This window comes from Zootoca vivipara, chromosome 12, assembly GCF_965207765.1.
Source record: "Zootoca vivipara chromosome 12, rZooViv2.hap1.1, whole genome shotgun sequence".
In the NCBI taxonomy this organism is placed as follows: Eukaryota; Metazoa; Chordata; class Lepidosauria; order Squamata; family Lacertidae; genus Zootoca; species Zootoca vivipara.
This window is the reverse complement of record NC_142595.1, coordinates 37775782-37797645: the sequence shown is the minus strand read 5'-3', so window position 1 is coordinate 37797645 and position 21864 is coordinate 37775782. Positions and strand designations below refer to the sequence as shown.

The following is a 21864-nucleotide window of genomic DNA, read 5'->3' as shown; positions in this document are numbered from 1 at the left end:
ACGCATTGAACTCATTGGGGCTTACTTCTGTATAGATGTGCAGAGGAATGAACTAGAGACATATAAAACCGCCTCCATGTTTAACACCGCTTCGTTAAAATATTCAGAAACGTTTATCTGAGTGTTTATTGTTTTTTTTGTAATTGTTGCAAGCCATATTCTCAAATGTAAACAAAGATATATCTCAATGCAACCCTGTTAAACAATTTAAAGATGAAAAACTACGTTATGAAATAGCGCCTTTATGTAGAATTATAGACTTTTAAAAAATGTTTTCGGCTACTCTTTGACACTAGTTCTGATTAGGTCTCTTAAAGATTTTCTTAGTAACTCTATGCTTCCTGCAGACCCCGTGACGTCACCCGCTCCTCTCGCGGGAGGTTGCCCACCTGGGCGCGACACGTCTTCGCCGCAGCCAATAGAATGCAAACGAGGCCGAACTCAAAAGAAACGGTTAGCCGGACCTAAGGTGGAAGGTTGACAGGTAGCAAGCGGACCGAGATGGGGACAGAAAAGTGGGGTGCAGTGCATGATGGGAAACTGCGGATAGGCTAAGGCGGAGCATGATGGGAAAGGGAGGGACCTCTGTTTGAAAGGCGCAGGGCATGATGGGAAATGCTAAAGCCAGAACTATATACTTGGGGGAAATACAGCGCTAGGGCAGATGTTCAATAGGTGCATCTCTCCCCTCTATGGCAATAAAGAACCCTCGTTGGGCTACTCTTCCTCCAAGAACTGTGTTGACAAGCAGCAGCCCAACATGTCCAAGTCTTCCGTCCATGGAGAGGCAGTGATGCTGGATTTCTGCCCTGCAAGTATCTCTTGAAAAGGAATAAGAGGCGGCAGCCCTATATTGAGCGGCGTGGAAAACAGGAAGGCGTTGGAGCAAAGGAAGAGCAGAGGTGAGAGAGGAACAACAGGTACCGCTAGAAGAGAGCGGGACTCTTCGCCTAACGCTTGCTTTCTCCTTCCTTGTAGGTCTGCTCAGACGTGCTTGAGCCCTTGGTGGCCGCCATGGTGGTGGAAGTGTGCAACTTCTTTGGGGTCTACCTTCTGTACTGCACCAACCCTCGTTACCATGGCCGAGTCTACGTCGGCTTCACTGTCAATCCCGAGCGACGCATCAATCAGCACAATGGCGGGAAGCGACGCGGTGGGGCTTGGAAGACGAGCGGCCGTGGTCCTTGGTAATGCATATTAGCCAAGGAATCAGCGTTGTTCAAAGTCAGACATTTGGCCTATCCAGCTCAGTAGTTGTCGACCACTGACTGGCTGCACCTCTCCAGGGTTTTATACTTGGTGGATGGAGGGGAGCTTTCCCAGGCCAGCCTTAACTCGATATATCAGAAATTGAACTTGGGATTTTCTGCCTGTAAAGCACGTATTCTACTACTGAGCTATGACTTTCAAAATTTCCTTTTCTATGTCTTTCATCTCGGTATGTCCATTTTCTAGGCCAACCATTTTGAGACTTCAGTGCATACTGGGAACTAGACTTTCTAGGCTGTGCATGCTGGGAAATCGAATTTTCCTTCCTTTCTCATTGCAGGGACATGGTGCTGATCATCCACGGTTTCCCTTCTGATGTGGCTGCTCTGCGGGTAAGGCCCTTCTCAATTTCTGCTCACCTTCCTTTTCCTTTTTAGCAGTGGGGTTCCTTTCCCCACAACTGCTAGTCCCCCACAAACCTAAGCAATCTCCTTTGATTTCCTCTCTCTCCCACGCAGTTTGAGTGGGCTTGGCAGCATCCGCACTCCTCCCGCCGCCTCACTCACGTGACCCGCCGCACTTCACGGGAGCGTCAGTTTGACTTCCACCTGCGTGTCTTAGCCCACATGCTCCAAACTGCTCCTTGGTGCCGTCTGCCCCTCACCATTCGCTGGCTCAAGCAGGAATATTGCAGGGACTTCCCTGCAGGCCTGGAACCTCCACTACACATGCCGGTGGCCTTTGGGCAGGTCCGAGCTGTCAAGACCAAGGGGGTGAAGGCTTCAGAGGTGAATGTGGCTACCCCAAAACGCTGCAGCATCTGTCTGAAAAAATTCCAGGTAATACTGGGTCTGGGATATTTGGTATCCTACCCACCTGTCTTCATGGACTGGCTGGATGCAGAGGAATGGCACTAGCTGGGGAAGGGAAGAAGGCTCAGAGCCCGGGGAGTGGTGGTGCGATGACTGTGAGTGGTCAGAGGGAGAAGAGGGAGCAGACTGGGAGATATCGGAAGCTGAAGAGGTAACAAGGCTTGGTGAGCAGGAAGAGGCTGTGGCAGAGAGCAGTCCAGACACAGAAGCAGAGGGGGGTCAGGAGGCAGAGTGGGGGGAGGCTGCTGAAGAAGCCAGGCAGTCTCCTCCTTTCTTCTGGTCTCCCAGAAGAGGGAGAGGAATGAAGAGGGTGGAGCAAAGAGAGACTAGACCAAGGAGTCTCAGGTTCCTGGGGAAGGACCTATGGTAGAAGCCTTAGAGCAGGCATCCCCAAACTTCGGCCCTCCAGATGTTTTCGGCCCTCCAGATGTTTTGGACTACAATTCCCATCTTCCCCAAACACTGGTCCTGTTAGCTAGGGATCATGGGAGTTTTAGGCCAAAACATCTGGAGGGCCGCAGTTTGGGGATGCCTGCCTTAGAGAGTGGTGGGGAGGCGGGGACCTTCAGTTCTCACAATTGCCTCCTTGGGGCAAGACCTACTGGGAAGAGCTGCTGTGATCACTAGGCCTGCATTGTTTTGTTTTGGGTTTTTTTTTCATTGGCACCAGATGTTCTATTGCTGGCCTGCCCCTGACTCCAGCTCCTGACACCTGTCAAAGTTGGGCCGCAGAGGTAGGGGGACAGAGAAAGATCAGGGCTGAAAAGGTTCCCCGCCTCTCCTTTAGCAGGAGAATGGATTGGAGTGAGTGGGGCGGGGAATGAGGGCTACAAGCCGGCATTCCTGGATGGTTTGAGAGGTGGGGTCTATGGAATGAGAGTCGGTTGCCAGACTTCTGAAATCATCTGGGGGAGATTTGAATTTGGGGGAATTGGAACTTTGAAGTCAGGACACACTGGCTGTCGGAGAATGCAAAAGCCCTACTAGATCAAGCCGAAGGTTGATGCAGTCCAGTCCTGTTCTCACAATGGCCAACCAGGTGCCTATGGGAAGCCAGAAAGCAGGGCCTGAGAGCAGCAGCACTACTCTCCTCCCTGGTGATTCACTGCAGGTGATATCCAGAGGCACCCTGCCTCCGACAGTAGGGGGGAAACACAGTCATTGCTGTACGCCTTTATGAGAGAGGAATTGGTGCTGTTTCCTCCTGTGTCTGTTATTGGAGTAGGGATTAAGCTGGAAGGAGTTGTGGACTGTATTTTGGATTTCATCCCCCTCTGCAGGATGGTGACAATGACATCCCCTTGCACTGCTTCCACCCTGGCTGCACCATGGCTGCTCATATGACTTGTTTGTCTCGGGCTTTCCTAGAGAAAGAGCCACTTCACTTCCTGCCAATCGAAGGGCAATGCCCGGGGTAAGCAACTCCTCCTGCGCACTGGCAGAATTAAAAGAGGTTGGAGCAGGTTGACAGAATTTGAAATGCTGGCACTGAGCTGGCACTGAGCCTGCCCCAGCTACCACACTGAGAAAATCCTGCTTTCTCCCCCTTTCCCCCAGCTGCAAGAATCTTGTGCTCTGGGGGGACCTGGTTCGTCACCATAAAGGCTGTTACGGCAACCTAGAAGCTGATCCCACCTCCTCCCAGGTAAAGGCCTCTAGACACTATTTCTATATTTGACTAGTTTGTGCTGGGAACTATATTGTGTTCAAGCAGATAGATTGGGGTTGCCATATTTCAAACAGTTAAAAATCTGGACATTTTTAAATGTCCGCTATTTTTAAGGAAAATCGCCAAGAGCGACACTGCTGGCGTGGGTTGCCGTATGTCCGGATTTTACCAGGCATTTTAGCGATTTCCCCCCCAGACACTGCTTCCAACTGCAGTATTCCGGTTACGTCCGGGAAATTCCGGCTGCATGGAAACCCTAAGATAGATGTACACCCTTGTCATAATTTAAGCCCATCCCTGTCCCATACTGTATAAGGCTTTCTCCTCCAACCAGCTCCCTTTCCTTCCAATCGGGTTAATCTCCTGCCTGTGCTACTTAAATTCTACCTCTTTTATTTGGCCACATCACCTCTGGCATAAGCCCCACCTGTTCCACTCTGCTATGTTGTACCTTGCATGTTAATCCATTTCCTTCCTTTTATGCTGCAGGAGCATTGGACTAATGAGCTGCAGCTGTGAAGGAGGAGTCCTGTGCTTTTGCAAAAGCTGTCCATGGCTGACCTTTCATCCTCTTGGGCAGCGGAAGAGTGCCCAGGAATTCCAACACTTTGTGTGACCCTTCCGAAAATCCCAGCATGCTCTCTTCCTCTTCCCTGGATCAGCTCCTGTGTTTGCTTCTTCCCCGGCTGGATCTGGGCTCTTTTAAGCTTCCAGCCCCAGAATCATGCGACTAACAAGTGAAATAATTAATTCTCTTAAGTGAAATGATTAAATAAAAGGACTGAAGGATTCAGCAGGATGTCTATGAAATAAGAAAAGCAGGGGTGGGAGAAATCAAGACTTGCAAGATGAATGGAAAGCTCTCGTCCTCCAGGATTTTCTGGCTGGGAACCACAGAGGGTGGATGTTCCAGTGCATTGGGACAATGGTGGGAATTGTGCCACTGGCATTCAAAACATTGAAAGGACAGAGCAGAGCAAATCGGGGCCAGATCAACAAGAGAAAGCACCCGAAAAAGAGTAGTGGAGGGGAACCTGTGGCCTTTCACGTGTTGCTGGAATACAGCTCCCATCATCTCTGCGCTTTGGCCATGCTGGCTGGGGCTGATGGCCAATGGAGTCCAACAGCAGGCTCCCAACTAGTGCCCTGGAATGTGGTCAAAATTAGGACAATTTGATATCATGCCTATTGCACTGGGTGCTCATACTGAACAAGGAAATGGCATGTTTCTTGACCATACAAAAAATACAGTAGGTTCTTGAGGCAATAGTTGTACTTCATATTTGCATGATTTTTTTCCTCTGTTCAAAGCACTTACAATTCCGCCCCTTAGGCTAATATTATCCCTATATTGCAAAGGAGAGGACTCAGTGAATAGTGGCACACCTAAAGCCGCTAAGTGAATGAAATGAAAAGTTCAGCCAGAGACTTCCCACTGTTAAAGTATGTCGAGGGTATGTTTACTAATTCTTGAAAGCTGCTTTATAGAGGCCCACTTCGCATGTTAATGCTAAGCCAAACCATGGCTTAGCCCCAGCAGTTGGCATGACCAGGGAGGAAATCTGTGGCTTTGGTCTGGACATCAACATGTTTGCACATCTGCGCTAAGTCATGGGCTTTGTGTTTTCAGAACAAGTAGATCCTCCATTAAAATGTGATCTTCTCCCAGCATAATCAGAGTTCTAGATCTTAAAGAGGCTAAAATAAAGCCCAAAGAGGCTAAAATAAAGCCCAAGAGCATATATAAATGAGCCCCCCAACAAACTTAAAAACCCTTAATTACCCATAATGACCACATGAACAGATCTGCAAATGCTTACGCCTGCGTCTATTTTGTGCTATTTTAAACAAGATCCAATATTGCACTTAGAGGAAAGCTCAGTTTCTCTCTCCCCCCCAACACATAAACAACACGTTTTTTAAAAAAACCCTGTGTGCTTCTGCTCTGCTCTTTTAGGAATTGCAACCATTGATAGAACAGGACCATGAGAGCCTTGAATAGCAAGAGGCATCCTGCTTAGGGAACAACAGCAACTGTTGCCAGGTTTTATTAGAACCGATGTCTTGGTTTTTCAATGTTTGAATTTTTTTTTGTAAGTGGTTTTTGTACCACATTTTGGGAAACTGGGAAATAAATTATTAAATAAACAGAAGCGCCATTGATTTTCCATTTCTAAAGAGTTAAAAGTTAAAATACACCACCGACAGCCAAGCCAGTTACACCGTGCATTACTCAACCTGTAGGGGCACAATCACTATCCTGCATAAGTAGTAAGCCGTGCCAAGGAATCACGGCAGGACCCTGCAAAGCGTTCAGCAACAAGAGCCATTGCCCAGAATGGGAGGCTGGGACATTTCTTATTTCCCTATCCAGCCCTCCCTTTCCAATCTGGGCTGCCAAATTTTCGACCAGCTGCTGCACTTGTAAGCCTTTAACAGCCTCAAGATGTGTATTCACAACTGGTAGTGTTATCCCCATGCTGAGAAACTGGTTGATTTTATGCACCTAGAGCAACTAATAAAGGCACAAGAGCACATTTGGCCAGTGCTTTTCTTGGTCAGTTGGCAATCCTATTTCCAGCTCAAGGCTTGGAGTTTTACATGAGTTAGGCTGTACCCTATTTCCCCCTAGGCTCCATTGCAGGCATCACTTTTGCGAGCCCAACATGCTCCTGCTTGTTGGGGTTGCCTTTTAAATGCTTAAGAACAAAACAAGCGCCTACTAAATCAGGCCAGTGGCCAATCTCTCACCTAGCATCCTGTTCTCACAGTGGCCACCCAGATACACATGGGAAACTCTTCCCTTCTGTACCTTCCAGCTTCAGCCTGTTGCCACAATGTGAACAGTCAGTTTCAGGCATGGGTACAGCAAAGTGCTGAAAGTGTACTTCTGACTTGGCAAAGCTTGCTTGGATACAAAAACGTTGAGTGAGACGCTCATAATTTGCAGTCCTCCCAGTGGCATCTTCTGGTTTGCGCTCAGAATCCTGCCCATGTCCTGATACATATTCTACCTTCAGCTCCAGCAAGTAATCCCATGATAACGTTAAATAAATAGATGAAACCTGACCCAGGGCTGCCTTTCTGGATCCGATGACAATGGATAGTTTTCCTTTCTCTTAAGATGCTCCCACAGTTTCACGACTTCGCCAAATGACAGAACGGATAGTACAGACCCTTCTCCCCCACCCCTCCCCACCCCCTGGAAGCTGCTTGCCCTCAGACATCCATTGATCATCAGATGCGAGATGCACACAAGCAACAAATGCTCTAGAAGCCACCCCTCTGCCAACAGCATAGCCTGCCTTCCGAGCCTCCCAGCGCAAACACTCGGCTGCAGCCTCTTCGCCTCTGGATACAGGAGTAAATTCCCTTGCTCTCTGCTCAAATCTGTCGCACCAACAGGAGACAGCGGGGACTTCGTCAAGACCTTCCTTGGCTGCAACAAAAGGAGGTGGTGTGTTATCGTAAGAAACCAAAAAATCATTTCTTGTCAATTTGGTCCGTAATGACAGCCAATGCAGTGTGACGGTTGGCGTCAGACTAAAACCTGAGAGACCAGGGTTCAAATCCCCACTCAGCCATGAAGCTCCCTGGATGACCTTGGGCTAGGGTTGCCAGACTCAATAGAGGACAGGACTTCTGTGCCTTTAGTTGCCCTGCTCTCTTTTGAGTCTGGAAACCTTAAAGAGAAACCAGCAGACCCTTTGTTTAATTTCCAAGCAAAGGGTCTGCTGGTTTCTCTTTAAGGTTTCCAGGCTCAAAAGAGAGCAGGGCAATTAAAGGCACAGAAGTCCTGTCCTCAATTGAGTCTGGCAACCCTAACCACAAGGGTCAAATCCCTGCAATGCAGGAATCTTTTGCCCAACATGGGATCCGAACCCACAACCCTGAGATTAAGAACCTCATGCTCTACCGACTGAGCCATCCCTAATTCAGGCTGAGTTTGAACACAGAAAGTGTGGAACCAACGCTCCTGGGTTGTACCACTTCAGAATACAAAGGGAGGGGTGGCTTGCCGGAATGTTCGCCCACATGTAAACAAGCACATACACACAGCTGAACATAGGCCCCATCTGCACCATCAATTGATAGCAGTATCATGCCAATAAAGTAACATGGCTTGCCCAAAAGAAACCTGGGAACTGTAGTTTTTAAAAGGGTTTTCTGAGAGTTGTTAGATAAGGCCTACTCGTCTCATGGGGCTACAATTCCCTGAGAAGAGGAAGCGACTGTTACACCACTCTGGGGATTGCAGCTCTGTGAGGGGAACAGGGGTCTCTCCTAACAACCAACAGTCAAAACAGGTTTCTCAGCCCACCCTCTTCATGCAGCTCAGGACTGCAATACCTCAAGCACTGCCTCTCTCCATATGATCCTACTAGGACCCTGAAATCATCTTCTGTGGCCCTTTTTCGTGTGTCTCCTCCATGAAAGTCCGGAGGGTGGCAACACAAGAACGGGCCTTTTCTGCAGTGGCTCCCTGTTTGTGCAATGCTCTCACCAGAGAGGTTCGGCTAGTGCCTTTATTAGGTGCCAGGCAAAAACATTCCTCTTCCACCAACTCTTTGGCTGATTGACATCAATGCCTTTGGCATTGTGGGTGGGTGGGATTATTAGGCTGTTGTTAGTTTTATTACGTATTTTGTGTTTTTTGTATTGTGCTTTTATGTTGTGAACTGCCCTGCAATCTACAGATAATAATAATAATAATAATAATAATAATAATAATAATAATAATGCTTCCTTTCTACTGGCACACATCCACCTAAAGGTGGGCCACCCCCACAAGAGGAACGGAAGGCAGCTCCTACCACGAATGACGCCTCTGGTGGTTCACGACGTGCGACCTCCGTGTGAATCTCTTCCCGCAGTAAGCGCACTGGTGGGGCTTCTCCCCTGAGTGAACGAGGAGGTGCTTCGTGAGGGTCGTGTTCCTGTTGAAGCTGTTCCCGCATTCCGGGCACTGGTAGGGCTTCTCGCCCGTGTGGATCCTCTCGTGCCGAATGAGGTCCCACCTCTTGCGGAACCTTTTCCCACACTCCTTGCACAGGTGGCGCTTCGCTTCTGGGTCGGCGAGGACCCCTCTGAGCCCCCTGTCCTTGATGACCCGGACCGAGAGGCAGCCCCCCTTCTGCTGCATCCCCACACCGCGCTCGCTCCCATGCGGCCTTCTAGGGTCGCCTCTTGGGAAAACAGCCTCCCCGAATCCCCCCGGAGCTCTCCTTCCCGGTTCCTCCACCGCAGGCTGGTGCAGCTCCTTGGCCACAGCTCTGCTTGCAAAGTAGCTTTCTGTTGGGAGAAAAGAGAGAGGGGCGTTTGGGGTAGAGGCACCAACATGCCATGCTCTGCATGCTGGCGATCTCAGCCTCAGTCCTGAGAAAGGAGAGCCAAGCAGAGCTCCTGGGAATTGCAGTTTGTTAAAGGGCGCTGTATTGCAGAAACCTAATCCTACAAAAGTGGAAAAGCCATCCTTCCGAGGCACTTCCCTGCTGCAATTACCTTGCAAGCTGTTATCCTCGTCAGCTGGTTTGGCTTCCCTGCGAAGATGTCTCTGTGTCGAGTCCGACAGGTCTACAATGGGGGAGTTTACAATAACCATCTCAATCGGCACCGTTATCTGAAAGGAACAGAACGGGAAATGGTTGAATTTAGCTTGCGCGGAAACGGATGCCGAGTGGCGCCCATAGAAGCTCAGCTTCTGTATTTAACAAAGTCAAGTTTCTAGCCATTATGGGTGCACAAAGATAAGTTTCAATTGCATGGGTTTGAAGTGAAATGTTTCGCCAGAAGAAAAAAGAAAGTGTGGTCAAGACTCCCTGTGCCCAAGTAGTGAGATTTCCCATACAAATGTTGGCAGTGACCACCATGTACGGTTCTGGGAGAAAGGCACGATATATAATAACAATAATATCATCTGAAGGATGTGGATAAATAAGTGCTAGCTAGCAGCCAGGGTGCATACAGAATACACAGAGCAGAAACACTGGATGAGGGAAAGTGGAGCGACAGCCTTGTCGGGAATGAAACCAGAAAAGACCTGCAGTCGCTGTCCCTCAAGAGGCTGGCAGTGTGTGATGCAATCACCACAGCTAGTATATGGACAGAGTTTGTTGACAAGCTCCCCCCCCCCCACAATTCTGTGGTGAGGCATAACCTTCCCACTTTCAGATGAAATCACAGCCCACTTTGTGTTGGCCACATGGGGCTACAGCGGATTTATAATTGGTCTCCTGTGCATCCAACACACACACAATCTACGCTGCTTTTAGAGGCAAAAAATTCAATATCTGCTGTTACTCGTTACTTTGTAGGTATTTTTTTTAAAGTACATATACAGTGGAACCTCGGTTGTCAAATGCTTCGGAAGTCTAACGTTTCAGCTTTCGAATGCCAACAACCCGGAAGTGAATGCTTCCGTTTTCGAACGCACCTCGGAAGTCAAACGGCTCCTGTGGCGCATTTACCCATTTTTTCAATGGATTTTGCTGACAGCTCATTGCGCCTCGGTTCTCAAACGTTTTGGAAGTCAAACGGTCTTCCAGAACGGATTACGTTCGACAACCGAGGTTCCACTGTATTCAGGGAAAGATGGAATCTTCCAGGGCAATTCTCAAGATGACATGCACCCTCGTGCCTATTTTTCACACTGTTCTTGGACTATGAAAGGCTGATTAGCCCCTTAGTGAAATATCCCCACCCTTCCTGCTAGGCAGAATTCAATTTCCTGTTTGCAAACCCATGAGACCTTCTCAGCACCCCCAGAAAAGACCAGGGAAGATTACATCCCTTACCTGTTGGGCCCATCTCTCAGTCTCCTGCTGCTCCTGCAAAAACTCCTCAGCCAGAGCCACGGCCCGGTCGCAGGTCTCAGGCCCACGTTCCCTGATCCAGTCTTGCATTTCCTGCGGCAGGATGACAAGGAACTGCTCCAGGATCAGCAGGTCCAAGATCTGCTCCTTGGTCTGGCTCTCAGGCCTCAGCCAACGGTGGCAAATCTCCTGGAGCTGCTGGCACGTTCCTCGTGGCCCCTCGGTGTCCTGGTAACAGAAGTGCCGAAAGCCTTGGCGATGGGCCTCTGTGGCCATGTAGCTGTCCAGCCTCAAAATGGCCACCTTCACCTTCCCATAGTCACCCTTGTCTTTCGCATCCAAACCAAAATAGGCCTGCTGGGCTTGGCCACTGAGGACGGGCACAAGTCGAGTTACCCACTCCTCTCTAGGCCACTGAGAAGCATCGGCCACTCGCTCAAAGGTGGCCAGGTAGGCCTCGGTGCTGCCCCCCTGGGACAGAGGAGGCAACTGTGGGTTGTCCCGCACTGAGGACGCCACTGGAGTGGGCACCACCTCCAACAGCCGCTGCCATTGGCAATCCCAGCTCTGAGGCTGCTCCTCTGCCAGCTCCTGCTTCACCCTGGGCACAGACGCTCCTCTCGCTAGCTCCTCAGCAGCGCCACCGGGGCTTACGCTGGAGAATTTCCCATTTCCTTCTGGTGAAGCGCTCGCTGCTTGGCTCTGGGCCTCCATTTTGACTCGAACCGGCAATGGGAGTCCCAGGTCTGCCATTTCTCCTTGGGGAGCCGCCATTTTGGGAGTGGGCGTTGAAGTTTGGCCACTTTGCTTCTCAAGAGACTGCTGCTGCAGCGGCTGCTTTCTCTTGGTTTCAGTTTCTCACGCTGAGGAGAAAGGCCTCTCAATCTCTTGACTTGGCCTGCGGTTAGAATAATCTGTGGTGAGGCAGCGAAGGCATTGTCCTGTCATGAAAAGTGGAACACTCTTAGCCCAGGACCGATCATCTGAAAATTGTTCCATTTTTATTCTCACCCCATCTAATATTCCTGTCCCCAGGTGCACAAGGAAGGGGGGGGGAACCACAATCCCTGGCATGGCTGACAATACCACAAGATCCCTCAGATAAAGTAAAATACAAGTTGATAACCATGTTTGCCCTTCCAACAACACCTGCTAGTTATTATATATGGTGGTCAGCCATCTTGGCATCTGGTGCAGACACAACCACTATCCATGCACTGTTACTTGATAAGAGCATTTAAATGAGATGGAAGCCATATAGAAAAATGCTTTATGCATTTAAGTGCTTAGTCCAGTGTGGTGTAGTAGCTGGAGTGTCTGACTAGGACTTCAGAGGCCAGGGTTCAAATCCTCTCACTCGGTCATAAACCTCACTGGGTGAGGTGACCTTGAGCCAGTCAGTGCCTCTCAGCCTAACCCAACTCACAGGGTTGTCATGGAAATTGAGGAAGGGAAGAACCATGTATGCGACCATCTACAGCTCTTTGGAGAAAATGGCGGGATATAAATGCAATAAATAATATCTACTACCAAGTTGCACTTGGTCACAGACTCAAGACTGATGAAGTGGGCCTAACTACTGTATTTTATCTTTCGCTTTCAATGCAGCTGGGTGGAAGGGCTGTTTGCTGATTTATTTATTTTTATTATCTATAAACCGATAAACATGCAAAATTCTATAGTGGTAGGGAACAAGAAAATGAAAAAAGAAGTGAAAATGGATAAACACTTCTACAGAAAAGAAAGAAAAGTCAGATCCGACAAAATGTATACAGTACAATGTTAGGGAGCTGTTCTGAGAGGAGCTGGAATAGGATAAGAACACAAGAAGGCCCTTGCTGGATCAGGCCAATGTCCCATCTAGTCTGCATCCTGTTCCCACAGTGGCCAGCCTGGTGATAGGTCCACCTCCCACCCCCGTGGGTCAAGGCATTGCTGCCTCAGAAACTTCCTACAGTAAAAAAACAAAAACTAGTACAACCGAGACAGAGTGAGCTAGGCTAAAAAAACAAAAAAACTAAGATGCTTCAATTTCTTGATCTGCAGGGAGCAGGTGGTGCCCTTGACTCAACGTGCAAGTTTAAAAAAGGGCACACTCCATCGACCGGTCCTTCGTAGTACAGCGAAATCTCGACGGACCATGCCAGGAAATGATCCCACCTCATTCTGCGCTCTCTCTCGCTCTCTCTCTCTGTGTGCACGCGAGCATATATATCTATACTGTAGTGTAGAATGATATACAGTCCAGGCTGGATCTACGAAAAGGGAGTGTACAAACGCGTGTCAGGTCATCTTTCAGCAGCCTTCCAAAGACAGCAAGGAAGAGAGTGTGTCATGTGTGCATTTGCAAGGGCAAGCAGGTAGCCCTAGTCCAGGTGTGATCCCAACCCCCACGGTCCCCTCCTCGCCCCCCGCCCGAACCAGGGAGCAGAAAACTCCGGAGCAGAAGGGGGACCACGTGGCCCTCGGAGGGAGGAAATGATTCTCTTCCTACCTTTTGCGTCCCTCCTGGCAGCTTCTCTCCACCCACATCTGGAGGCTCGCACTGCGCAGCCTCTCTGGCTTTGCTGCTGCTGCTGCTCTGACAGGGGCGGGGGGCGGGGCGGCGCGCGAGGGGGACCAAAAGCCACTTTCAGTTCCTTCTCCACTTTGGGCGGAACGGGAAAGTGCCGTAGCATTTTGCATCCCCTTCTTCGGGTCTCTCGGAGCCTCTCTAGGCTCAGGGGCTTTGTTTTTGATTTTTTAACCCTTCGAGTATTTCCGCATACGGCTAGCAGCTTCTGTGCTGAAGTTGACTTGGCTAAGGATGGGCGAATCGTGTCTGTTTTGGGTACTCTCAGTTTCTTGCTTTCCGGCCTGAAGTTCAGTTCTTCACATTTCCACATGCAGCTTTGTTTGTTTTAAAGTCTTTATGAAAACCCATCAGCATTCTTAGGGTGAAATTTTCCTAATAACGTTCCTATGTGCAATCTTGCCTCACCTGCACGTTTTTGTAAAGCAATATTTGCAAATGGAATCGTGGAATCTTAGAGTTGGACGGGCCCCCGAGGGTCATCTAGTGCACCCCCTGCAGTGCAGGGATCTCAGCTAAAGCATCCATGACAGATGGCCATCCAATTTCTGTTTAAAAACCTCCAAGGAAGGAGAGTCCACCAACTCTCCTATGAGTCCGTTCCACTGTCAAACAGCTCTTATTGTCAGAAAGCTTTTCTGAATGTTTAGTCGCAATCTCCTTTTCTGCAACTTGAAGCCATTGGTTCGAGTCCTACTCTCAACAACTTCAATCCTAAAAAAAGGTTAACAACTTTGGTCGGCCCTCAAGGCCCTTCACTTCATCAAATCTGTCCCTCTTTGAAAAATTTTTGGACACCACTGCTCATTAGGCTTAGTTTCCAGACCCTGGAAAGGAGGGTTGCCCTCCTATGCACACGTTCCAGCTTGTCAATATCCATCTTAAATTGTGGTGCCCAGAATTGGACACAGTATTCCTTCCAGGTGAGGTCTGACCAAGTCAGAATAGAGTGGTACTACTTCTTGATCTGGACACCATACTTCTGCATAGTGTATACTTCTGGAATGTGGAATGCATTTTTTGTACAGTATGTCGTTTTCACACTTCTATGCATTTTTACTCACAGTTTACCCTAGTTTATGCATTTCTGTACAGACACCTGGCTGGATAAATGTACTGCAGAGAAGTCCAAATTTTGAAGGATGGCTGTGTTTTGGTTCACGTATCATTTTGGAAAGTGCAAATTACCTCGGTTTGTCTTTAAATGTCAACTGAATAGCATTTCTCCCTCGTGGGCTTCTTGTCACCCGAACCCCTGACAATGTGTACTGGTTGTCCCAAACAACTTTCACATTCCAGCCCATTTAAGAAATGATACTTGCCAGTAATGGACACTGCTGAAACACTCAAAAAAGTTGCTTAATCCGTTGGATGCATCCGACAGTTTATTTCTGTTTTGCATTTTTCCAGATTTCCAAGTGCTTTGAGGCCAAACTAGACATGAGATTATTATCCACACCTTTAGACCTTGCCTGTGTCTAATTTAAAAATAAATATCTCATAAAGGCACGGCTGAGGGAGGATAGAATCGTAGTTGGAAGGGACCACGAGCAAGTCCAGGAATCGTTTGCCCACCAAGGGGCTCGAGAGGAAAGAGTTAATATCAGGTACCGCCTCTCTGTGGGCGGAGCTATTGCAGGAAGAATGCCGGGGAGTTCCATGACGCTGCTGCAGCTATTCCTCTGTAAGTTGGGACCCTCGCGTGGAAGAGGAAATGGGGGGGGGGCTTTCATGGGTAAAATATACTGTAGTACATAATGGAAGCCAGAACTCCTGGGTTCATTAGCAGTGAATCGCAGATTAGTTCTTCTGACACACTAGACTAGTCACAATCAAGCGTAGATCCCACTCCTTCTGTCTTTCGGTGCAAATGCTTATGAATTAAATTAATTGCAATCTACATTTTGTGTTTGCGAGTATAGAACCAGAGATCGTCGATTATTCCCGATAAAAGATGGATGCGTGTGATTTTTGTGTCTGCCCTTTTCAAGAGGCTCGTAACCTTAACACGTTTAACCTTCTGTACTGGCCACTTTTCGCTGCGGAATTCTGTGAATGTTTTCTCCAATGCTGAACAATCTGGAGGAAAATTAAGTATGAATAGTGGGGAAGGGAAAGCTAAAAAACACTCAATATGAGAAAGTTATAAACCAGCACTCTTTTTTTTGGACACAAGGTGTGTTTGCTGAGTTCTGTTGGGAGCCGGTGAACTCTGCATTCATCTCCTTGTCGTGTAAGGGGGGAAAGCCGCTTCTTCTTTTCCATATTACAGAGGTTCTTGCCCCCATCCATAAGGCTGATCTTTGTGTTTTTATTCTCCTCTGAGTAGCTTCTTGACTCATTAAATCACAGGTGGGGAACCTTTTTCAGATTGAGGGCCACATTTCCTTGTGGGCAGTCTTCTCTAGCCACATGCAAGTGGCAGGCAGGACCAGAGGCAAAACTGTGTGGAGCAATGAAAACAAATGGTTCCTTTGTACAACAGGCTTAATAACTTTGCACACACGCACAGACCCCTCTCTCTCCTGGCCCTGCTCTTGATCCTTAGGAACCAGTTCCCATTTATTTCATGGTTTTTGAGTGGGTTTCAGAATTTACCGTAGCAATTCAGCAATGTTCCAGTGGATTATATTGATGGATTGTGGGGTGTGTGTTTTTTGTAGGATTCTTATTTTCCAGCCTCAAAATGAGCCATTTTCAAAACTGCATTTCCAGTGCTCTGCATTTCCATATCACAACGGTCATTTTATTTCCTATTTGTTTCCAAGATTGAACGTCAAGACAGAACCTCTTCCGTCCCATCCAAGCCATGTCTGTAGGCTCCAGTCTCCTGAGGATGCGGGTCCTCTTCCGGCCACACCTTCTGATGTTTCTGGACCACCCACATCGCGCTATCCACACCTCCTGCGCTGCCTTCGCCGGACACAACAAATGGTCCAAGGTCAAAAACATTAAGGGTCCGAAGGATGAAGCTCGGGCCCGTCTCTTCCAGAAGCTTTCCATGTTGCTCCGACTGGCTGTAAGAGGTACAGCGGCAGGATTTCTCTTGCTATTCTGCAATGGAAGTGGAGATTCCTAGCACACAGCTAGGCTCCCATGTTTCCGCTTGCTGCGTGGCAAGTGTGCCACCGGTCTCTGGCAAGCATGGTGAAACCCAGCTTTGCCCACATACTTGGAGCAGCCAATCTGGTCAGTGGCCATCCCCGCAGTTCCTGTTCCCCAGCTCCCAAGATTTATACAGAATACAGTAGGCTACATTCCCCTCCCTTATGCTGAGTTTTCTTTTTATCCCCCCCCACCCCGATATTAAAAATTTTCAATTACAGTCCAATAATAGCCTCATTATAACAACACCAAATTATAATACCATTACTAATACCAATCATTCAAATACCAAATTATATAATTTAGGTGGCCGCCCGCGTGCTAGATTTGATGGTTTGATGGTTTTCTTTATTTGTGCATTCCAAAATCTTACTGATTTCAATTACATTCCAGTCAAAATAATAATCCCTTATACAACAGCTGCAATATTAACAACTTCTATTCGTGTTGGCACATTAAAGGATTTATAGACTACAAGCGAGGCACTCAAACTACACCCTTGTTCTTCCTGTGTGTGGCAATTATTCTGTCCGTGGTGTTTCTTCCTTATGCTGAATTTTCGATTGTAAACGCTTCAGGGCAAAGACCCTATTGCGTTCCCATCATTCTACGAAGCGAGATAACTCTTTATGATAAACCATTCGTTTAAGGGTAATCTGCTGTCTTCCTGCATTGTCTTTGCCAGATGGTGGACCCAACCCGGAACTGAACACGAATCTCGCCAATATTATTGAGCAGTGCCGCAGCAAGAGCATGCCCAAGGCCTCCATCGAAGCAGCACTCACCTGCGCGGTACGTTTCTGAGCTGTTTGGAGCCAGGGTGCAGATGCGGATTCTGCCACCTCTTTTGTGAGAGCGGAGAAAGTTGTGAGAAAGTTGTGTGTGTGTGTGTGTGTCTGGCGGGGTAACAAGGAAATGGTAGTGGTTGGAAAGGGGTTGGTTGGTCTGTGTCACTCACCATCCTTTGTGTACCCAAACTGCCCTTGCCCACAACTTAAATTAGTAGTAGTAGTAGTGGAATACCTTTTGACTCTCCACATGGCGCTGATCTACAACTCCCATCATCTGTGTGTATGTGTGTGTCTGTCCCTCAAGACGCAACTTACTGTTCTTTTCAACTTTTCTTTTTCGGTAGGAAAAAATCAAATCGTCCTACTTGCTGTATGGGGTGCGAGGCCCTGGTGGTTGCACCCTACTAATTGAGATACTGACGGACAGTGCGAAAAGGTCCTCTAATGATATCCGGCATCTTCTGAACAAACACGGGTTAGTATGGGGGTTAAGTGGTCAGCTGGGGGTGGGGGCCACCCCTGGCTTGCAGTGCTTGAGAGGGTCTTACTGGGTTGGAGGAGAGGGTTCTGGATTATTTGCTTCCCGATGGTCACAGTGTGGCTTTTCTGGATTCCCTTCGGACTGGAGAAGTTCAAGCATTCCCCATCATACGGCGATGGTGGGCAGCAGATGTTGGCTGCTCCTTCTCCTCCATGTTCCTCACTGTCCCACCCTCTTACTTGTTGGGGCTCAACCTCCAATGGCTCTTCTACTCAGGCAGACTCCCCATGCATTTCAGTGTTGCAGCTGCAAACATTCAACCCCAGTGCTTGGAGGGCCATGGGGTTGGGATATCAGGGGCAGGACAGAGGTGGTGGGGACAGCACATCCTTGCTCTCCCCACCCCATCTCTACATGATGGGGAACATGTGAGGAAGTTTCTGTATCCAGGGCTGCTGTTTACCAGCTCCATCTGGTACGCAGGCTGAGACTCTACCTGCCTGCAGACTGTCTTGCTGGAGTGTTGCATGCTCTGGTTATCAGTGTGGTGTAGTGGTTAAGAGCGGCAGACTCGTAATCTGGGGAACCGGGTTTGCGTCTCCGCTCCTCCACATGCAGCTGCTGGGTGACCTTGGGCTAGTCACACTTCTCTGAAGTCTCTCAGCCCCACCCACCTCACAGAGTGTCTGTTGTGGGGGAGGAGGGGAAAGGAGATTGTTAGCCGCTTTGAGACTCCTTCGGGTAGTGATAAAGCGGGATATCAAATCCAAACTCTTCTCTTCTTCTTCTCCTTATCTCCCGCTTGGACTACTGCAATGCGCTCTACGTGTGGCTACCTTTGAAGGTGACCCGGAAACTGCAACTAATCCAGAATGTGGCAGCTAGACTGGTGACTGGGAGTGGCCGTTGAACTACATTGGCTCCCAGTACGTTTCCGAGCACAGTTCAAAGTGTTGGTGCTGACCTTTAAAGCTCTAAACAGCCTCGACCCAGTATACCTGAAGGAGTGTCTCCACCCCCATCATTTGGCCCGAACACTGAGGTCCAGCTCCAAGGGCCTTCTGGCAGTTCCTTCACTGCGAGATGTGAAGCTACAGGGAACCAGGCAGAGCACCTTCTTGGTAGTGGCGTCTGCCCTGTGGAACGCCCTCCCACCAGATGTCAAGGAAATAAACAACTATCTGACTTTTAGAAGACATCTGAAGGCAGCCCTGTTTAGGGAAAATTTTGATTTTTTTTTATTGTGCTTTTAATATTCTGTTGGAAGCCGCTAATTATTATAAATAATTATTATTATTTTTATTTTAAAAGAACCCAAACATGGCCAGAGGATGTGGTTTTTCCAGCTGCCTATTGGGCTGCAGCAAGGAAGGGGAAGCCATGGCTCTCCTACTGTTGTTGGACCACAACTCCCACCTGTGACCTTTGGCTGTATTGACTGGGGCTTTTGGCGTTCAGTGTGTGTCAAAATGCCAGCCTTGCCCAACCTGATGCCCTTGAGACATTTTGTACTCCAGCTACCATCTGCTGCCAGCGAGCATGACTGCTTTGACGGGGGCTTATGGGAGTTGTAGTCCAAAGGCATCTCAAGGCAGCCCTATTTAGGGAAGCTTTTAATGTTTGATGGATTTCTATATTTTAGTATTTTGTTGGAAGCCGCCCAGAGTGGCTGGGGGAACCCGGCCAGATGGGCGGGGTATAAATAATAAATTATTATTATTATTATTATTATTATTATTATTATTATTAAGTACTTTGAAGTCTCTGGGTTGGGGAAGCCTGCAATAAGGGGTGTTTTGGTTGAGGTTTTTTTCAGTTTCTCTCTGGGAGGAGAGGAATGTACTCTAGTAAGTTGGAGGTGGGACTGTAGGAACCTGATTTCTCTGGAAAGAACATGGTTAAATAATGATACAAGACTGCGGCCTGCACGTCAGGCATTAGTTCTATATGCAGCCTCTCAGCAAACTGTATTCCCACACTGCTTCTAGTTTAGAACGTCTTATTATAGTCTTAGATCTTGTGGTTCACTATCACTTAATGTCTGTGCTGGGGCGGGCGGATTGCTGCCCCCCACTTTGTGTTCCCTGCAGGGGACAACTTGTTGACGGGGCTCAACATAGCTTTGTGAAGAAGGGCGTCGTCGCGGTGAGCAGCGAGAACCGGTCCGGCAGCACCGTCACCTTGGACCAGGCCCTAGAGCTGGCTATTGAGGCTGGAGCGGAAGACGTCCAAGAGGAGGAGGATGAGAACGAGAAGATGCTTCTGAAGGTGAGAGGCAGGTTTCTGATGCAGCTGCACTACCGTGTTCAAGTCTGCAAAGCGTTTGTGGCTGAATGCCTTTCTTCTTTTGCTCCCTTCTGCCCAGTTCGTTTGCGCTGTGCCAACATTGCACCAGGTCCGTGAAAAGCTCAACTCGCTGGGCCTCTGTACTGTCTCTGCCGGCTTTGAGTTCATCCCGACCTTCAGCGCCCAGTTATCGGACGAGCAGATGGGTCAGGCGTTGCAGCTGCTGGAGGCTCTGCGGAACAACCTGGATGTCGTCCGCGTGTACGACAATATTGCATAGATTGGTGAGCCTCCCTGGAGAACCTCTCTCGGCGTCAGTGGGAGCGGCAGAAGACTGTTATAAGCTGTGGCGTGATGTGCACCATGTCAGAAACTTTGCTGCAAGGTCAAATCTGAGGTGCTTTTTCTGAGCTGTTAAGGGTGGCAGCCAGGAATGAGGGTTACTGTGCTGCGGAGGCTTCCACTCGTCTCCCCTGCTGGACTTTTCTCTCGTAGTTAATGGTACCTTGCCTGAAGGCAGGCCCACACTGTGAGCAAATCTAATGGGCCCTCGAGCAGCTGTGGATGTCAAGTGAGCACTCTGGCAAGGTTGGATTTTGGCCCTGCTTTGCACACTTCTTCTGCTGGAAAAATCCAAGGAGTGTTCACTACAAAGGCCTCCTTCTTGAAGCCGCAACGTTCTCTGGAGTTCCAGGACTGAAGCAAGGTCCATGGACTTTTAGTCTTATGGATGACCCAGGAAAGGCCAATGAATTGAGGTTATTCATGAGCCAGCAATGGCATAGTTCAGGCATCCCCAAACTTCTGCCCTCCAGATGTTTTGGACTACAATTCCCATCATCCCTGACCACTGGTCCTGTTAGCTAGGGATCATGGGAGTTGTAGGCCAAAAATCTGGAGGGCTGCAGTTTAGGGATGCCTGGCATAGTTACTGGATGCCTCACTACCCCTCACTTGACTCAATGCCCAAATGGGACTTTTGTTTTCTCAGGCATTGTTTGGAGGTGTGTGGTTGCTCAATAGCCCTGCAAGGGCAAAAACCTTTGATAACATTGTCCATTTTGTAAGAGAGGAAGGCTGCAAAGCAGAACGAGGCTGAAAGCAGGTGTCATGTTTTTAAGTGTGGTGGAAGCAGCCTGAAAGCTCACATGTATTTTGCCTTGGAAGACATTTGTTGTAAAGAGGCAGAAAATGGTGTGTTCAACAAGCCACGGTTCATGTCTTTATCCCAAGTGTTGCCTGCCGTTTGGAGAAAGCTAATTAAAGTTTTGTGTTTGCTGTAGCCTTCTGGTTCTGTTGCATAGAGTAGAAGTGGGACTAAGGAGTTTTGACAGGAAATGAGTAAGAGGATTGGCCATTACCCCACCAATGGAGGCTCCCACAAATACTGGGTCAAGCTTGTTTTCTCATTATGTGTCCAGAGGAGGGATCCCCATAAGAGTTGAGAGCTAGCCAAGGGAAACTTCTGCCTTGTGCCTGAATGCACTCTCTCTACACTTCCTTCATGCTAGAGAGCGAGTGTTTGGGAGTATGTTGGCAGCTAGTACATGTGTCTTCAAAACTATTTGTGTATGAATGCCGAGTGTTCCCTTGTTGATGTATGTAAATTGAACACCTACCTGCCTTTGTAGCTGCATGTGAGAGCAGGTGTGGGTTACTCTCTGCACATGAGGCTGCTGCCATTTTGGTATTTGTTTGGTGGCTGTGCATACGAATGTGTGATATTAACAGGTGGATACCTGCATTTTAAGCATCTCCCTGTGCCTGCATTGGGTGTATGTGAGAGTGTGGAATTCACTGGACGTCTACCAGCGCCTCACTATGTGAAAATTAACTCCTTCGTCTCTTTCCAAGTACCTGTCCTTTCAGTCTCTGCATGTTTATGTACTGTGGCTTTTACACGATAGCTCTATGCTATACACTGTCATTTTGTGAAGAATCTACAGAATTCCCAGTACACCTGCAAAACTACAAAGAATAACTTACTACAAAGAGTGGGAACATATTTCTGCATCAATGTGCTCTGGTTCAGGATGGCAGTGGGTTTTTTTTTGGCAGAAGCTGTAT

At 48.4% G+C, this 21864-nt stretch overlaps 3 protein-coding genes across 5 annotated transcripts; 2 read left to right on the top strand and 1 right to left on the bottom strand.

Annotated features, from left to right (window-relative positions):
- The first annotated feature begins 364 nt into the window (after window positions 1-364).
- Window positions 365-5903, top strand: SLX1A (structure-specific endonuclease subunit SLX1A). Of its 2 annotated transcripts, XM_035135018.3 has the most exons (8): window positions 365-484; window positions 705-902; window positions 979-1187; window positions 1550-1601; window positions 1728-2048; window positions 3362-3495; window positions 3639-3726; window positions 4240-5903. In XM_035135018.3, the coding sequence occupies exons 3-8, from the start codon at window positions 1015-1017 to the stop codon at window positions 4267-4269; spliced, it is 798 nt and encodes a 265-aa protein (XP_034990909.1). In that variant the 5' UTR covers window positions 365-484; window positions 705-902; window positions 979-1014; the 3' UTR covers window positions 4270-5903. The 2 variants fall into 2 exon arrangements, with proteins under 2 accessions (XP_034990909.1, XP_034990908.1); XM_035135017.3 differs by lacking the exon at window positions 365-484 and having other exon boundaries at window positions 592-902.
- On the bottom strand, window positions 5768-13195 carry LOC118094505 (zinc finger and SCAN domain-containing protein 12). Of its 2 annotated transcripts, none has more exons than XM_035135013.3 (5): window positions 13057-13195; window positions 10545-11460; window positions 9253-9370; window positions 8565-9042; window positions 5768-7189 (listed from the first exon to the last, which is right to left on the bottom strand). In XM_035135013.3, exons 2-5 carry the CDS (start codon window positions 11334-11336, stop codon window positions 7174-7176), a joined length of 1404 nt encoding a protein of 467 aa, XP_034990904.2. In that variant the 5' UTR covers window positions 11337-11460; window positions 13057-13195; the 3' UTR covers window positions 5768-7173. The 2 variants fall into 2 exon arrangements, with proteins under 2 accessions (XP_034990904.2, XP_034990903.2); XM_035135012.3 differs by having other exon boundaries at window positions 10545-11503; window positions 13057-13188.
- Window positions 13196-14743: 1548 nt separating this feature from the next.
- On the top strand, window positions 14744-21079 carry TACO1 (translational activator of cytochrome c oxidase I). Its single transcript, XM_035137090.3, has 6 exons — window positions 14744-14818; window positions 15903-16160; window positions 16925-17031; window positions 17375-17505; window positions 19602-19779; window positions 19877-21079. Exons 2-6 carry the CDS (start codon window positions 15944-15946, stop codon window positions 20075-20077), a joined length of 834 nt encoding a protein of 277 aa, XP_034992981.2. The 5' UTR covers window positions 14744-14818; window positions 15903-15943; the 3' UTR covers window positions 20078-21079.
- The last annotated feature ends 785 nt before the right edge of the window (window positions 21080-21864 follow it).

Excerpts from the sequence above, each read along its gene's own strand:
- SLX1A (XM_035135018.3), top strand. The coding sequence starts at position 1,015 with ATGGTGGTGGAAGTGTGCAACTTCTTTGGGGTCTACCTTCTGTACTGC. Across the intron at positions 1,188-1,549 it reads ACGAGCGGCCGTGGTCCTTG|GGACATGGTGCTGATCATCC; the intron begins GTAATGCATATT and ends TTCTCATTGCAG. Across the intron at positions 3,496-3,638 it reads ATCGAAGGGCAATGCCCGGG|CTGCAAGAATCTTGTGCTCT; the intron begins GTAAGCAACTCC and ends CCTTTCCCCCAG.
- LOC118094505 (XM_035135013.3), bottom strand. The coding sequence starts at position 11,336 with ATGGCGGCTCCCCAAGGAGAAATGGCAGACCTGGGACTCCCATTGCCG. Across the intron at positions 9,371-10,544 it reads CTGAGAGATGGGCCCAACAG|ATAACGGTGCCGATTGAGAT; the intron begins GTAAGGGATGTA and ends TGTTCCTTTCAG. Across the intron at positions 9,043-9,252 it reads CGAGGATAACAGCTTGCAAG|AAAGCTACTTTGCAAGCAGA; the intron begins GTAATTGCAGCA and ends TTCTCCCAACAG.
- TACO1 (XM_035137090.3), top strand. The coding sequence starts at position 15,944 with ATGTCTGTAGGCTCCAGTCTCCTGAGGATGCGGGTCCTCTTCCGGCCA. Across the intron at positions 16,161-16,924 it reads GCTCCGACTGGCTGTAAGAG|ATGGTGGACCCAACCCGGAA; the intron begins GTACAGCGGCAG and ends TGTCTTTGCCAG. Across the intron at positions 17,506-19,601 it reads CATCTTCTGAACAAACACGG|GGGACAACTTGTTGACGGGG; the intron begins GTTAGTATGGGG and ends TGTTCCCTGCAG.